Source organism: Cebus imitator, unplaced genomic scaffold, assembly GCF_001604975.1.
Source record: "Cebus imitator isolate Cc_AM_T3 unplaced genomic scaffold, Cebus_imitator-1.0 Scaffold39, whole genome shotgun sequence".
Taxonomy (NCBI): domain Eukaryota; kingdom Metazoa; phylum Chordata; class Mammalia; order Primates; family Cebidae; genus Cebus; species Cebus imitator.
In genome coordinates, this window is record NW_016107354.1 from 4,727,003 (window position 1) to 4,744,026 (window position 17,024).

The following is a 17,024-nucleotide window of genomic DNA, read 5'->3' on the forward strand; positions in this document are numbered from 1 at the left end:
TCTGACTGTATTTAAAATTTCTGTTCCTCCTGGTTAGGCCCATTGTGTGGTTAGAAAGCTATAATGGTTGAGAACTATTAATCTTTTTTGTTGTTCTCTTTTTTCCCTAAAGATTTGCCTTAATACCAGACCTTAAATCTCTTACCTCTGAATATATTAGTGTATGCAAAAATTCTTCTGGTATATATATACCTCCTATAGCTAATGAGATATAAAATTCCTTTAAGGTCACAATTTGCATGGGGAAGCAAGAGTTCCCAACAAAAGGATACTGTAATTGCAATAGCTTTAAACATTAAAAATTGGAACTAAATATGTGGATTTAAGTAGAATTTAGTGTGGTTGTGGTTTAAGAAGATTTTTGTGTGGTAGCTGGGTTTGTTTATGCTGGGGATTCCTGAAATGTCATCTGTGTGTTTCTAATTGCATGCTTTATGAAGAGCAGGTATTTAATGAGTGTTGCTGAATTCATCTCACTTCTTCACTTTATCATTCTATGTTTAAACTTTGGCTCTGATCCTCTTATCTTCTGTAGCCATTTTCTGTTTTTCTTTTTTTACCTCAATCTCTTTCATATACTCTAACTTTTTTCAATATAAGAGATATATTCTCTTGAATTGTGAGCATATATGTGGGGTGGGGGGAAAGAATGTAGGGAGCAATGAATATATGTATGTGTAAGTGGGTATAATGGGTGTGTGTGTGTGTGTGTGTGTGTAAATGGATTAAAACGGCCATGCGATGAATTTCTCTGATGAGACTTTATTAGTAGCTCATGATTTCCACAGGTAACTTTCTGATGAATTTAAATCTAGTTATTAGTAGTTGCCCACTTTCTAAGTATTATTTTGGAAAAAAAAACAAAAAACCTACCTTCTAAGTGGCACATATTTTCTTACTTGCAGTACCATTCTGCAAGAATCAGATGCCCATTCTCTCGAGAACCTAGCACATCACAATCTTTGAAAATCCTAGTCTTTTAATGAATCATAGGCCTGAAGAGTAGTGGCATAGTGGAAAAAAAACTGGACTTGAGATTAAGTCCTATTTTAGCTTTCTGATTTCCCACTTACTAGCTATATGACCTCATATAAAGATTTATTCCTCTGAACCTAAAAATAGTTTTCTGAAATGATTAAGGAGGTAACATATGGAAGGTTTTATACTGTTTCAGATAGCATGAGAAGCTCCTGAATCAGAAATTACATAGGTAGAAATTATTTACTGTTCTAGTCCATTCTCTGTTGTTTTTGTTTGTTTGTTTGTTTTGTTTTGCTTTTTGAGATGAAGTCTCGCTCTGTTGCCCAGGCTGGAGTGCAGTGGCTCGATCTCGGCTCAGTGCAACCTCCACCTCCTGGAGTCAAGTGATTCTCCTGTTTCAGCCTCCCAAGTAGCTGGGATTACAGGCACCCACCACCATTCCCAGCTAATTTTTGTATTTGTAGTAGAGATGGTGTTTCACCGTGTTGACCAGGCTGGTCCCAAATTCCTGACCTCAGGTGATCCACGTGCCCCAGCCACCCAAAGTGCTGGGATTAAAGGCGTGAGCTACCATGCTTGCCCACTCTGTTTTTATGACTGCTTTCCTTTGCTTAAAGTATATCCTCTTTGAAGGATGTTACAAATGAGTGAATTCCAAAGTTAACTCTCTCACATGAAGATAATTTAAAACAATGATATATGAATACAGCTTATACAAGTTGGGTACCCAACTGTTGTCCTCATCAAAATGCAGTCATGAAGTCTGAACATAATATCAATAATCATGTTATTTCCAGCTTCTCATTGTTAAGAATTTCCATTAGATGAAGCAATAGGAAGTGCTAGCATGGAAAGGAGATTGATTAGAGAGTTCACCTGCGAAAATATATAGCCTCTTACCTAGTCTTATTGCTTGTTCCCTGCTCTCCTTCAGTCTATTCTCAATGCATAGCCAGAATGTGACCCTGTTTAAGTGTGCTACATCACTCTGTTCCAGATGCTCTGGTTGGGTGCTGTGGCTCACATCTGTAATCTCAATACTTTGGGAGGCTGAGACAGAAGGATCTCTTGAGCCCAGGAGTTTGAGACCAACCAAATGGGCAACATTTGAGACCCTGTTTCAAAAAAATAAAAACAAAAAAGTAAACTCTCCAACGGCCTTCACCTTACTCCTAGTAAATGACAGTCATAAAATGTTCCACAAGGCCCTGCATTATTAGCCCCATTAAGTCTCTCTCTCTCTCTTTTTTTTTTTTAACTTAAGTGTAGTCTCACGGACTTCCTTGCTCATACCATCTCTGTCCTAGGAACACTCCTTTTCTGAGAGTGTTTGTACTTTCTGTTCTCCCTGTCCAGAGGAATTTTTCTTTAGATATGCATGTACTCATTTTGTCACCTGCTTCCATCTGAAATTTCAAAATCCCTTCCTTACACTGTTATGCTCCTTCTCTGCTTTTTTTTTCATAGCAGTGATCATTTAAGATACTATATATTTTATTTATGTACTTTGTTTTTTATATGTATCTCCTTAAAGGGATATACAGTTCCATGAGGGAAGGGATTTTTGTCTCCTTTATTCCATACTACCTAGAATAGTGCTTGACATACAAAAAGCTTTCAGTAAATATTTGTTGAATGTTGAAGGATGTCTGAATTCTTCTCTCTGTAGTACTGGTAGGTTTTCTGAAAAACGTTCTGTGCTTCCCAAAGTAATGAAGTTTATGAGGCTTTCTTTTACTAGCACCTGTGAGATAAGGACTCTTGTAAAAGTCTAGGGCTTAATGTGGTTAAGTAACAAAGTAGCTTCTTTCATCTTTGGAAACTCAATGAGTCTAGTAAGGCCATAATTAATGAAAGATACTATAGTTCCAGTGTATGATAGACAATAGCATATAATACCACCAACTGGCTCAAGCATTCTTCTTCATTCTCATAGTAAGGAGAGTGTGCTAGAAAGATACAGGAGAATTCTTGCCATGAAAGAAGGTTATGCATATAGTCAAGTATATCCTGGAGGAATGTCAGAATTAATAAGATTCTAGGAGATTTCTGAGCTATTTCCAAATGAAAAGTTGGCTGAAAGATGGTGGTTAGTGCTTGAGATAGTAAAATTTCTAGAATATTTTGATGAGACTAGGAAAAAGGAAACAAAATTTTAAATTGAGATTTGTAAATCTGTTGTGTCTCCTAAAATATGGATTAAGATGACTAAACACTTGTATCTTTTTCCCCTTCTTCCTGGGAATGCATTAAAATGATAGTAAGGTACGAAGTTCATTACAACAGAGATGAGTAAGAGGAGGAAGGATATTATCGCCAGCAGATAAAAAGAATTTATAACATTTCTGGAAAATGAAAAATGGATGAATATTGACAGGTAAAACAAAAGTACCCAGCGTAGCTGGAACCCCAGAGAGACTCCTGTTACCATTTGCTCCTGTTTGTTCTCCCTATGCACACACACACTTTTAAGCAGAGCGACTATAACCCTATGTTTACCTCCAGGCAGAAAACTTATCTCTTAGATATTGAAGGAAACTGCCTGGAGAGAGTAAGTTGCTAGAGTGGGTGTTAGTAGTCCAAAGTAAATTTTTTGCATTCTAAACATCTAATAGCTGGCACCCCAGCTATTCTAAAGCAAAACTTGCTAGGTAACAAACCCTATCCATATTTACAGATTTCCCTCTCATTCATCCCAAGGGGAGTGACTCCACAATAAAACATACATAACAGCAGAGAGAAATTACAACTGCAATCTATAATTCATTTATTTATATATACAGATAATCAAAGATCATCAGACATGGCATTAACCAGAAGCTTGGAAAGAAAAGGCTAAGATGGAGAGAATAACTGACCAGGGGGAATCTAGGGAATAGAGAATCATCTAATTATTTTTTTAAAAAGTATTCTCAGAGAATTTGAAAAACACTGCATCCGTAAAGTAAGAACAGGAAACTATGAAAAAGAAACATCAGAGAACAAGTTAGGCTCTTAGAAACTAAAAATATTACTGCAGAAAAATTTTAATAATTCAATAAAAGCATTGGAAGTTAAAGTCCAGGTCATCTCTCCTAGAACATAGACCAGGAAGATAAAAAGAAAATATAGGGAAGGAGAAGATAAGACATATGGGACTAGGTCAAGATGTGACTAGTGGAAGTTCTAAAAAGTAGGGAGTCTTTGGACTGAAAGGGCTCACTAAGTGCCAGGAAAGTTGAAGAGAGAGAAAAAAATCTCAAACCCCACACATAGCACATCATGCAAACATTTCAGAACACCAGAGCTTTTATTTTTAAAAATAAAATAATTCCTCAGAAGATGAAAATAATACATCTATAAAAGAACAAAAAATCAACTGTCATTGTATTTTAGCAACAATAGATGCTAGACAGTACTAACATGAAGTCTCTAAAATTCTAAGGGATTTTATTCATTCATTTATTTGTTAATGTATTTATTAGGTGCGTATTGTGGGATAGGCACAATTTAGGCATTGTTATATTAAATAAAACATGGGTAAAATCTTGCCTTTCCTTGAACTTTTACATTCTAGTAAAGCAAGAAAATAAATAAATAAACAAACAAACAATGTGTGTGTAAGCAAAAGAGAGGGCGGAGCAAGAGAGAGAGAGAGAAACAGAGAGAGAGAAACATATGATTATGACTTAAGAGCTAGGAGTGCTGGCATAAGAGTATTATTTTCAAGTTAGAGCTCTGTATTCAGCTAAGCTACCATTTTACCTAAGAGCAAAATAAAGAGATTCTCAGATATGCAGTGATTTTAAACAATCACGTCTTGACCATCCTGAGAAAGTTATTTTAAAATGTATTTTATCAAAACAAGGGTGGTAACTAAGATAAAGGAAGATAAGGGATTATTAGAAATTTTAGAACTGATATGGTGTGTCTCTGTGTCCCCAGACAAATCTGATCTCAAATTGTAATCCCTACATGTCAAGAGAGGGCCCTGGCAAGAGGTGATTAGATCCAGGGGGCGGGTTCTCCCATGTTCTCATGATAGTAAGGGAGTTGTCAAGAGATGTGATGGTTTAAAAGTGGTAGTTTCCCCTTTGTGCTTTTTTTCTCCTGCTGCCTCTCTTGCCTCTCCTTTGCCTTCCACCATGAATGTAAATTTCCTGAGGCCTTCCCAGTCCTGTGGAACTGTGAGTCAATTAAACCTCTTTTGTTTATAAATTACCCAGTCTCAAGTATTATCTTTATAGCAGTGTAAATACAGAAAAGAACAAACTGAGAACTTCAGGGTAAAAGAATCCTGAGATGATAGTTTTTCATCAAGACCACTTACAATAGCAAAGATGTGGAACCAACCCAAATGCCCATCAATGATAGACTGGACAGGGAAAATGTGGCACATATACACCATGGAATATTATGCAGCCATCAAAAACGATGAGTTTGTGTTCTTTGTAGGGACATGGATGAACCTGGAAACCATCATTCTCAGCAAACTGACAGAAGGGCAGAAGATCAAACACCGCATATTCTCACTCATAGGCGGGTGTTGAACAATGAGAACACATGGACACAGGGAGGGGAGTACTACACACTGGGGTCAGTTGAGGGGAAATAGGGGAGGGACAGTGGGGGGTGGGGAGTTGAGAAGAGATAGCAAGGGGCGAGATGCCAGATGTAGGTGATGGGGAGGAAGGCAGCAAATCACACTGCCACATGTGTACCTATGCAACAATCTTGCATGTTCTTCACATGTACCCCAAAACCTAAAATGCAATAAAGTAAATAAATGGAAAAAAAAAGACTATTTCTTTACAAAACTAGCTGCTTTATATTCTGTAGCACCTTATATGTCTGCTTTCTCTTTCTACTGGATTTTTTGAATTGGGAATATTATTTTTTAAATGAACAATTCTTCTTAATCCTTTTCACTTGAAGTACTTTTTTAGTCATTAGATAATGAGTATGACCTAGATTTTTGTTAATGTTTCCTCCTGTTTCTTACATTTTAAAAGGGGACATTTGCTCAGATTAGTCAGAGTCATCCTTTGTATGATCTAAGTCTTTCTTATGTCTGAAGGGTTTGCTCTTTTTGCTCTTATTTATTTAAAAATGTTACTATTTGTTAAGATTCTGACAGTTTGTATTAAACCTCTTCTCAGATCTTTCCAACTCAGAGGGTGAAAAGTAAGGTTTATGACCAACTAATTTGCTTTCCCCAAGTACTGATGTATTTGTTGTAGAGAGAAAGATCTAGAAAAAGCAGGTAACAAGATACTTTAGCTCAAAGTCAAAGGATGTTAGTTTATTGCAACTCCAAATGAGCTGGGGCCCTGTTTTTCTTCTCTACTTCTAAGAGCCCACAGTAAGAGCTGAGGCTTCATTATCTGCTTGCTCGAACTGTTTTTCTTACCCAGTTTAAACTTGGTCTGCTGCTCTATGTGCTACCTTCTAGTGTCCTTCTAAAGTAGAATTGACATTTGCTTCCTACTTGCTGCTTCATGATTCTTTCTTGCCTCCCGCTCACCTTTGAGCTTGTGAGTCTACTGAGGTCCAGCAGGGAACCCCTTCCACTTAACTCTTCAGATAGGTTTCTCCTTCTTATGCAGTGACTTGGTTGGCTTTTCTCAATCCATTCTCATTTTCACCATGTCTTTGAAGTTTTCAGTATTGTGTATATATCTAGATTCTAATACTGATTCCGACTGTTTTTCCCCCATTTTATATGTCTTGGCAATTTCAAAGAGTAATTTGAATGTTGAAGGAATTCTGAACTTACTCATTTTTTAAAAACTGATCTTGCTAGCTGTGAGTTTATTAAGTTAGCTAGCTTCACAGGGCACTCATTGTACATTGTGTTTTATTGAGCTTGGAATTGAATTACTTTCTCCTGAACAGACAGAGCTGTTTTCTCTTTTTTTTTTTAAAGGAATTTTTATATTCTTACTACCATTATGCTATAAAAACCTTAATAACCAGCTGAATCTCTTTCTTGCAAATATGACATAAACCCCCAGCCTTCTTCAGTCATCTGGCACAGTGAAAACAAGTGACAAGATGGCCTGTCCTCCCATGAATAATGTTCCCATCTCGTGGTCTTTTCTCACATAAGCTACATGGCTTCAAAAGATTCTGGCAATCCTCCGTGTTTTCTATATCTGTTCTCTGTTCAGAAAGGTTATCTAACTGTTCTCCCATGCTTGAGATGGTCTCTTGGCTTGCAGAACTGTGAGCCAAATCCAATAATTCCACCAAGTTGCAGGGATCAAAAAGTTTGGAGTTTTTTTAGGTCTAACGACAGGAGCCGAAATGGTTCTTGACAATCAGGCACATCAATTCCTTCATTTTCCTTTTCAGGTATGGCAGTGATGTCAGATGTGGAGAGAGAATGGGTTAGCATTGAACAATCTGAATACCAATCCTTCAAGGCCCAGCAACGAAAACAGTACCTCTTGCTTGGAGAGTTAAATTTCTTGCATTCAGTACACTGCCACTCATTCTCAGAGGTAACTTCTACATCAGTATCATCACTTAAGGACTTACAGTCGTCAAGATCATCATTTTTCCCCACTTCAGTCACCTTTTTGTCACTTATTTTCCCTACTTCTTCACTTGCTTGTTCAGTATCAGCAACTTCAACTTTTATTCCAACACCTAACTGCTCTGATACTGATTCATTCAAAAACCACAAGTCATCTGTAGTATCTGAAACAATAGCAGTACCCACATCCGGATTTGTCTGTAAATCAGTTGAGCCACTACTTCTAGGTGTATAGTTGTTTCCCAAGTTTCCTAAAAATGACCAAGGCAGGCCAGCTACATCCCACTCCTCAAATCCAAGGTCCAGCCTAGATGTCTCATCTTGGGTTAAATTTTCTATTAAGTCTTCATCTTCTCTAGAATTTACACATTTATGCTGTGAGGTAGGCAGTGTGGGGATATCATCTTCTGCAGTTCTTCTCCTGGAAGTGGAACTTTCCGCTGCACTTTGCTTCAGTTGGTCTTGACTTGGAATATCCACACTGTGATCCTGTGCGAGAGCGAGAGTCTGAGCAGCATCTGTAGTAGCAGTGGCTAAAGTGACAAGATTCTTTCTTAGCATATCATAGAGAGGGCTTGGGTCTTTCACGGAGGAGCTCTGACATCCCAGTAGTTCTCCCAAAAATCTCCACCACAATATACCATATGCTGTTCCTGCTGATCATAAAGGCTTGCTTCACCAATATGTACTGACCTAAATAGTGCATGACCTCTTTAACAGTGAACATTTCACCTGGCGCACCTGCTGCATGCAAAATCTTCAAAATTTGGTCGTTTTGGTCGTACCTGATTGGTTTGTCCAGGAGAGATCCTACAAGCACTGTCAGATGTTGAACACTGGGCAGAGGTGGAAAATGATGTCATTTTGGCAGTGAAGAAACTGCAGTCTGTTGGTAAAACTTACGGCAGCTCCGTGAATCTCTCCCCAGTCGAGCCCCAGAGCTGTTTTCATAGTTAAAACTTTGTCACATTTGAGCATGAATTAGTCAAGTCGTTACTAAAGGTAAATGGATGCCTTAGGGAGTCTTTGAAGCTTACTCTTTGTCTTTGGGATTTATAAAGTTTAGAAGTTGTATTATGGGTGGTATGAAATGCCTTTATATGACCCACTGCAAAGTTTAAATCATAGCATTGCTTGCGTAAAATTAAATAGTGTAAAAAATAATCACTTGGTGTTATGCATCTGTGCTTAAATCTAGCCTATAGCTAATTTTCACAAATAAGTAGAGCTATTTAAGCTCTCAGAATGTGTATCCTACCTGAGATCTCATTCTAGCTGTCCTTCTTTCTCATTACACAGTAGGCGCCATGAAAACAGGGATAGGGTTTTAATTTTTATCCCTGGCCTTTAACACAACTTGGCTGTAGAAGTTCTTTTAATAATTACTATACTTGTTTAATAATTTAAAGAATTGCTTAATTTTTAGAGGTGGAAGAGGCTTTAGAAATTCCATACTCCACTGATTCTGAGTCTATATTCCAAAGTCCTAGAGTACTGAGGAGGCACCTCAGGGTCTTCCACTGAAGTGTAGAAAAAATTAGTACTTCCACACAATTAGGACCAGAGGATTTGTGTTTTTATCTGTTACATAGTTCTGTTTTACTCCCAGGCACTAAGTGAGGATGGGAATCCAGGATATGTCCATCTCAGACAGGCAGGTCTCTTACCCTGGATAGTACTCCTGCTTCCTCTTCTTTAGTCACCATCCCCATTGACTCCAGAATGACTAAACAACAGAAATGTATTTTGAAACCTGCTCTAGATCCCTAATGACTTTATTCATAGAAGTTTATCTGAGAAGGTTTTCTGATTAAATGAAATAAATAGACCTCAAAATATCAACTTTACATCTCTTGGGAGGCAGCACAGTGTCTGCAAAAATAAACTTTGAAGATAAATAACCCTTTCACTTACTAGCTATGTCTGCTGGAAGGAAAGGTATATCTTAACCTCTTTGCATGTCAGTCTACTCATCTATAAAATTATCACAAGTATTTTCACAGGTACTAAAATACCTGGTAAAATGCTTAGTATATAGTAGGTATTCATTGTTTGTATACTTCCAAACTGATATTAAAGTTTATTATCTTTGAGGTGTCTGCCTCATTTTTCTATATTTCTTTTTAGGCAGTTTTATACAATGACAAATCTGTTTTGGAAAACCATCATGCTGCGTCAGCTTGGAATCTATATCTTTCTCGCCCAGAATACAACTTCCTTCTTAATCTTGATCATGTGGAATTCAAGCATTTTCGTTTTTTAGTCATAGAAGCAATCCTTGCCACAGATCTTAAAAAGCATTTTGATTTTCTTGCTGAATTCAATGCCAAGGTTTGTTATGCAAATTTGTGCCTGATTTTAAAAATGTAAATGTTTATTGTCAGTATTACTGGTAAAATATGTTTTTTAATGTTAAGTTAGAATTATTACTACTTAGGAAGTAATAAATAATTGATGTAAAATAATATTTATGCCTATATTTTAAAAAATAAACATTTTTATTATGATAAAATTTCCGAAAATATTATTGCTTGTTATATATTTTTTGACACATAAACTTATACAGCTGTGACTTTGCTTCACATACTTTCACACAGAAACAAACCAGTTATTTCAAATGAGTTTAAAGAGAGATATTACAAAGCCATGCTCAGCGTCAAGTAAGGCATTATATAAAATTAATTTTATGTGTTTCTTTTTTTTTTTTTGAGATGGAGTTTCACTCTCGTTACCCAGGCTGCAGTGCAATGGCGCGGTCTCGGCTCACTGCAGCCTCCGCCTCCTGGGTTCAGGCAATTCTCCTGCCTCAGCCTCCTGAGTAGCTGGGATTACAGGCACGCGCCACCATGCCCAGCTGATTTTTTGTAGTTTTAGTAGAGACGGGGGTTTCACCATGTTGACCAGGATGGTCTCGATCTCTTGACCTCGTGATCCACCCGCCTCGGCCTCTCAAAGTGCTGGGATTACAGGCCTGAGCCACCGCGCCCAGCCCAATTTTATGTGTTTCTTAAGAATCCAGTTAATTATGCCTACCTCACTGCACCTGTTATACCTTCTTTATATTAGTGATTCTTTAGCTGACTAGTGTAGGGTAAGGGAAGTACTCTCTTCTACTTGATAATAATTCATTCATTCAACAAGTATTTATTGGGATTGCCCACTATGTGCAGACATTGTGCTAGGGAAAAATGAGGAAAGACTAGGTCAAAGAACTCACATGTACCAGGGGATCAAGAATCACTGCCCCAGTATGACAGCGTACTCATGGAGACTGTGCTTTATCTCTCAGACATTTGAGGTGAAAAAAGTTGAGAACCACTGCTTTAGATACCCACTCTGGCTTGCAGGAAGCGGCTATTTCCTTGATGACTTTTGTGACCTTAAAGAAGCTGTACCTGCAGGGTAGACAAACTGGTAACAAAGGAGTACTAGATTAAACCTGCTGGTAGGAGACCCTCATATATGTTGCTGTCATGATATTAATGAAATGCTTACAAAAATCAGTGAGAAATCAGGGTACCTTTAAAATTATTTCATAGTTGTATAGTTCTATTCACTTTAATTTTTAAATAAAAATTCATTTAAGTGTTCAAATCACCTTTTACAGGTAAAGGATTATTGAACACAATGCCTTTGAATGTGTGTTCCTTGAAGACTTCTATTTTGAAGTCTCTCAAGAAAATGCCATATGAATGGGTCTCTAGACCTCCTATTAAGTTTTAATCAAAAGGGCTCTTCTTTCAAGTATTTTCTATGGTGGTGTTCTCCATAATTTTTTTTTTTTTTTCTGAAAGAGTTTGGTGCCAAAAAGCAACCATCACACTGAAGTTCAAAAGTTATGATGTGGTTCATTCTTTTCATTTTTTACAAAACAAAATTTTTGTTGTTGAGAGGCTTTTCCTAGCTAATAATGATAATTGTTTATTTAAATAACAATATTTATTTAACATTTACTGTGAATAAGGCATTTTTTCATTTATTAATCCTCATGGCAACATGGCTAGATTGGCATTACTTTTCCTACTTCATAGATAAAGAAAGTTAGATTTAAATAGGTTAAGCAGTTTTTTCATTGTTACCCACTGGTTTTTGATTCAGGATTTAACATGCTGATTCATGACATTCTGAGTCAGGATTTAAAACTATAGAGCCAGCTTCTCAGACTTGTGTTCAGTTAACTATCCCACGTTGCCTTTCACAGCTAGAGCAAACTTCTCTACGTTCTTAAAGTGTTCTTTTTTGAGGTAGAAATAAGTAGTTATAATTCTTATATGATTTTTTGATACTGTGTATCTACTGTAATTAATAGATATTATACACACACACACACACACACACACACACACACACACACACAAATCCTGTTTCTTTGTGGTAATCACAAATATTGAAACCCATGGTTGGTTATATGTTTTTCTAGAAAGCATTTTTTGGAAAGGAAATTTAACCAGTAGAGTTCCATGTTATAGAATAAACTGATTTTAAAAAGAACTATTTGCTGAAATTTCTTTCTGTCATTTAGACAGGAAACAGTTTTAAGATAATTTGGTAAAAGCAAACAAAATAACAATTTTAAAAAACACCTTCAGAATTTAAAATGATTTTATTTTTCCAAAATAGGCAAATGATGTAAATAGTAATGGCATAGAATGGAGGAATGAAAATGATCGCCTCTTGGTATGCCAGGTGTGCATCAAACTGGCAGATATAAATGGCCCAGCAAAAGTTCGGGACTTGCATTTGAAATGGACAGAAGGCATTGTCAATGAATTTTATGAGCAGGTAAGTTGAAACATGAGCTTGGTGAGATTTTTAAGGGCTGTCATGAGAAGACACTGCTCTTTGAGTTTTGGATAGCTTTTTTAAGTGTTTGAAAGCTGAGTTGATTTGACTGGGAAGGGTTAAAAATTGTTGCATTTGCTCTGGTTCTTAGTATTTTCTCTGTTCTGTTTGCCTTTGCTGTTAAAATTTTTTAAAATAGCTTATTTTCTATCTTGGGTGAGCTGAATATACCTGTGAGTCTATAGGTAAGGCTGTTAGCAGCAGCAAATCCATGTGGGTCTGCAGCAACCTCAGTTCTTGCCTCCTCAGAAGACAGAATTCAACTGATGGGCATAAAGCAAAGGGAGAGACTGAGGCAAGTTTTAGAGCAGAAGTGAAAACTTATTTAAAAGCTTTAGAGCAAGAATGAAAGGAAGTAAAGTACCCTTAGAAGAAGGCCAAGTGGGCGACCTGTGAGATCAAGTACATGGTTTGACCTTTGACTTGGAGTCTGATACATTGGCATGCTTCCAGGCTTGTGTTACTTCTCCCCTGATTCCTCCCTTGAGGTGGCTGTCGCATGTGCAGTGGCCTACCAGCATTGGAGAGGGCCACATACACAGTGTGTTTACTGAAGTTGTACTTATGCTCACTTGAAACACTTTTCCCTTTCCAGTCCAGTGTTCATGGAGGAAGGTCATATACCAGTTAATCTCCACCATTTTGCCTCTTAGTGCACACACTTGAGCCCATTCACCCAGCACCTAAGATCTTATCAGGAAACTGCTAATCATCAGTTTCAGGCTTTTTTTTTTTTTTTTTTTAATCTATTGAGTGACTGCCTTTCCCTGGTGCCAGCTGCAACCAATTATTATTTTAGAGAAACAGCTTAACAACCTATCACATAATGGTCGCCTGACATTTCTGATGGGGTGAAGTGTGGGCCCTCTCCTGCTCTGCCCATGTCTGCCTGACTGCCTTCTATAACAAGGCTAGACTACATTATGATTCCAAGGTCTCTTTCAACCCTGAGAATCTGTAACCTAGAATAATTTATTTCCAGATGAAGTGTTTTTGGTTTGTTTGTTTTGAGACACAGTCTCCTTGCATCACCAGGCTGGAGTACAGTGGCTCAATCCTGGCTCACCGCAACTTCTGCTTTCCAATGTCAAGCAATTCTCCTGCCTCAGCCTCCTGCGTAGCTGGGACTACAGGCACGCACCACCATGCCCGGCGAATTTTTTATACTTTTAGTAGGGACGGAGTTTCACTGTGTTGGCCAGGATGGTCTCAATCTCTTGACCTTGTGATCTGCCCGCCTTGGCCTCCCAAAGTGCTGGGATTACAGGTGTGAGCCACCGTGCCCAGCCGATGAAGTGTTTTTTAAGTTATTCAGGGTGTGGTCAGAATATATTTAAAGGATGTCAATCAGTTTTCAACTCTGCTATAAAAAGACTAACTCCCTGTCATAGAAACGTCAATTGGGAAGAAGTCCAGGCAGAGATTAAGAAATTAGAGGGATAGAAATGGAGAGAGTAGATACCTAGTGATTTTCAGGGATTCAAAGATATTTTTGGCATTAAAATAATCCTTCCACTTTGCTGAACCTGCCATTTTGGGGGTCCAGTTTTGAGGCTTCCTACAATGTAGAAGTGCACTGATTTTCTGACATACCTAACTTTTTTTTTTTTTAATCTCCCAAATGGTAAATATACCTTCTTGACTTTGGAATTACATTCCTTAGGAATCCTTGTTGGCTCTAATTATCAGGAAAAGTCAAGATATCTATGAGGTGAGGGCTTTCTTGCTATGATGGGGAAGAGGGAGTAATTAAGCCTATATAGCTATGCACCTGGTATGCTTTGTTACTTCCAGATTGTATTGAAAATGTGCAATGTTTTACACCCTTCAGCTAAACATCCCAACACAATAATGTATACTCTGCTGTTTATAAGTTACAAAATGCCATACTGTATAATCATGGAAAGATTATTAATATTTTGCTATTCTCCGATATGTTCAAATTATGTTAATTTGGCATAATAAATGGCTATATTTACTTAAATTTGTAAGATTATAATATGCAGTTTGTGTATTCTCATTCCAATGATATTTGAAACTTGCCTTAGAGCTCGCCCATGGATCTCATGTTTACAAAAGAGGAATTTTATGTAAGGAAAATGCTATCTTTATATTATCTGTACAAATAGTAATAAAAAATAGTGGCGTATGTCAATTTTAGAAAATTCACTGGTTCAATAACATTAGAAATATTCATTTAGACCCAGCATATATAAGTATTTTAAAAGCATGTAGAATTAATACTTATTAAACAAACCTGGAAGCCATGCCTGAGGTTGAATCCTGGCTTCTCTTCCTTATCTACAATATGACCTTGGTTGGTTAAGTTACTTAACCTTTCTGTTCCACAGTTTCCTCATTGATAAAATAGGAAATATGATGGTACCTACCCCATAAGGTTTCTGTGAGGAGTAAATGAATTAATATATGTAGACTTCTTAGTTTCTGACACTTAAGTGCTCAATAAATGTTAGCTATTATAATTTCATATATATCATTAAAAAACACTATCTCAGAGAGTTTCACTTAATCTTTCTAAGTGTCATTATTCAATATCAAAGGAGGAAGGTGTCATCTGATATCCTACTACATATGGAAGTCTTAATCATCCCTCATCAGAACTAAACTTCTTTCTAATTCTGGTTATGCTATTAAACTTTCTTCAGATATGTGTATAAAATTCTAACTATGCCCAACTTTTTTTTATTATCCTAATTATCTTAATACGCCTACAGCCATTTAACTGCCATGGGCTTAGAAAAGCCAAACTCCTGGGATATATCTATGAAATTACAGAGTCCTATAGATAAACCCAACTGTGTTTTTGAAAAATATCAATAGTTTTCTTCCTCGTAAAAGATAAAATCATAAAAGATTTCTAATCATGGGACAGTTAATCATGGAAACAGTTTATGGTTGTTTCCTCAGGGTTTTGTTGGCTCATTACAGAATAGACACTGCTTACTTGCAGAATTTGTACATCATGGGGAGTAATTTATCCCCCACCAGTTCAGACACTAGGACTAAAATCTTAATAGTACCATTTGAGAAATGCTCAGTACTGTGCTAAACACATTACATAATATGGCCTTTTAACCTCATCATAGGCACCCCATAAGGTAGGTTATTATTCAGATTTCATACACAGTGAAATTGCACATTGAGGTTGCCCAACACCACATAGGTAGTAGTCTGATCTCAAATTAAGCCTTAGAAGCCACAGTGGGAGGGTACCAGAAGGCAGGCAGTTGAGGATTCGGTCCCAGGATCCTCACCTCAATCATGTTAGCTCTACTTTATTTGTTTTTCATTTTAGGTTTTCTGATTTTGAATCATTAGAGAGTTCTGCTGTTAAAAAAGGGGGTGGAGGTAGTGTTATTGAAAAGCACTTGCAAAATTCAACTCTGTACATTTGAGATATAACTACAACAAAAATGTTTCTGTTATGCTTTTGCTCTAGGATAAAGAGAATCCATAATTGATACTGTAGAATTCCGCATGTTGTTAGTAAAATTTCTGATACTTATTTTAAAAGATGTGTATGTTTCTTGTTAACTGAGTATCAGCTGTACTGGTTGATGTGGACAGAATGTGAGAATAAAGTTTTGTTTAGGATTTCTCAATATTAAAGAAATTCTTACAGTTGAATTGATAGAATAGATTTATTGATGCTTATTTATAAATATATTTTGATATAGATTATTTTAAAAAACTCAAGATAATTTTAACAGCAAAGCTCAGTGGTGATTCACCAGTTAAAAATGTACTTTTCTTTTTAAAATATGCAGGGAGATGAAGAGGCAAATCTTGGTTTGCCCATCAGTCCATTCATGGATCGTTCGTCTCCTCAACTAGCAAAACTCCAAGAATCTTTTATCACCCATATAGTGGGTCCCCTGTGTAACTCCTATGATGCTGCTGGTTTGCTACCAGGTCAGTGGATAGAAGCAGAAGAGGATGATGATACTGAAAGTGGTGATGATGAAGATGGTGAAGAATTAGATACAGATGATGAAGAAATGGAAAACAATCTAAATCCAAGTAAGAATATAGGGACATTATAATTTATTTAATGTTACAGGTTGAGTATTTCAAGTCTGAAAATCTGAAATGCGAAATTCTCTAAAATCCAAAACCGTTTGAGTGCCAGCATGATGCTCAAAGGAAATACTCATTGGAACATTTGGATTTCAGATTTTTGTATTAGGGATGCTAAATATAATGCAAATATTCCAAAATCTGAAACACTTCTTGTCCCAAGCATTTTTAATAGGTATACTCAGCCTTTAATAACTGCACATGTCCATTTAACTTAGGTTTGGAACTTTGTTTCTCAGATACAGATTCAGCAGTTATTATGTTGAGTAACCACTATGTAAATGTTCAGATCCAATAGTCATGTTTTGAGCAACTGCCGTATGCTGGGTACTGGGTGGATACTGTCATACAACAAGCATTCTTATTGTTTAATTAAAGTAAGATCACTTGAGGTGTTGTCCTCCAGGCAGTATTCTTCAGCAGGCTCCACCTGTGCATGCACGGTAGGGCTGTCACCACATCTGAACGTATGTGAGGTAGGTCCTCATGGCAAGTATTCCTTCACGTCACTCCTTCTCACACATCTAACCCCCAGTCCTACTGGGCCCTGAGAAGCACAACTTCCATAGCAGCGTACTAATCTGTC

At 37.0% G+C, this 17,024-nt stretch overlaps 1 protein-coding gene and 1 pseudogene across 6 annotated transcripts in view; one reads left to right on the forward strand and one right to left on the reverse strand.

The window, feature by feature from the left end:
* The window catches only part of PDE3B (phosphodiesterase 3B), a 204,505-nt gene that overhangs the window by 184,290 nt on the left and 3,191 nt on the right, over positions 1–17,024 (forward strand). For 3 of the 6 annotated variants that reach the window (XM_017525604.2, XM_017525609.2, XM_017525606.2), the window contains 4 exons: positions 9,626–9,829; positions 12,119–12,280; positions 14,004–14,051; positions 16,129–16,381. In XM_017525604.2, the coding sequence (XP_017381093.1) occupies positions 9,626–9,829; positions 12,119–12,280; positions 14,004–14,051; positions 16,129–16,381 (667 nt within the window). Of the gene's footprint in view, positions 1–9,625; positions 9,830–12,118; positions 12,281–12,501; positions 13,157–14,003; positions 14,052–16,128; positions 16,382–17,024 lie in introns of those variants that run through there. The other 3 variants (XM_017525608.2, XM_017525607.2, XM_017525610.2) reach the window with 2 other exon arrangements.
* LOC108302168 lies at positions 6,654–8,614 on the reverse strand (annotated as a pseudogene).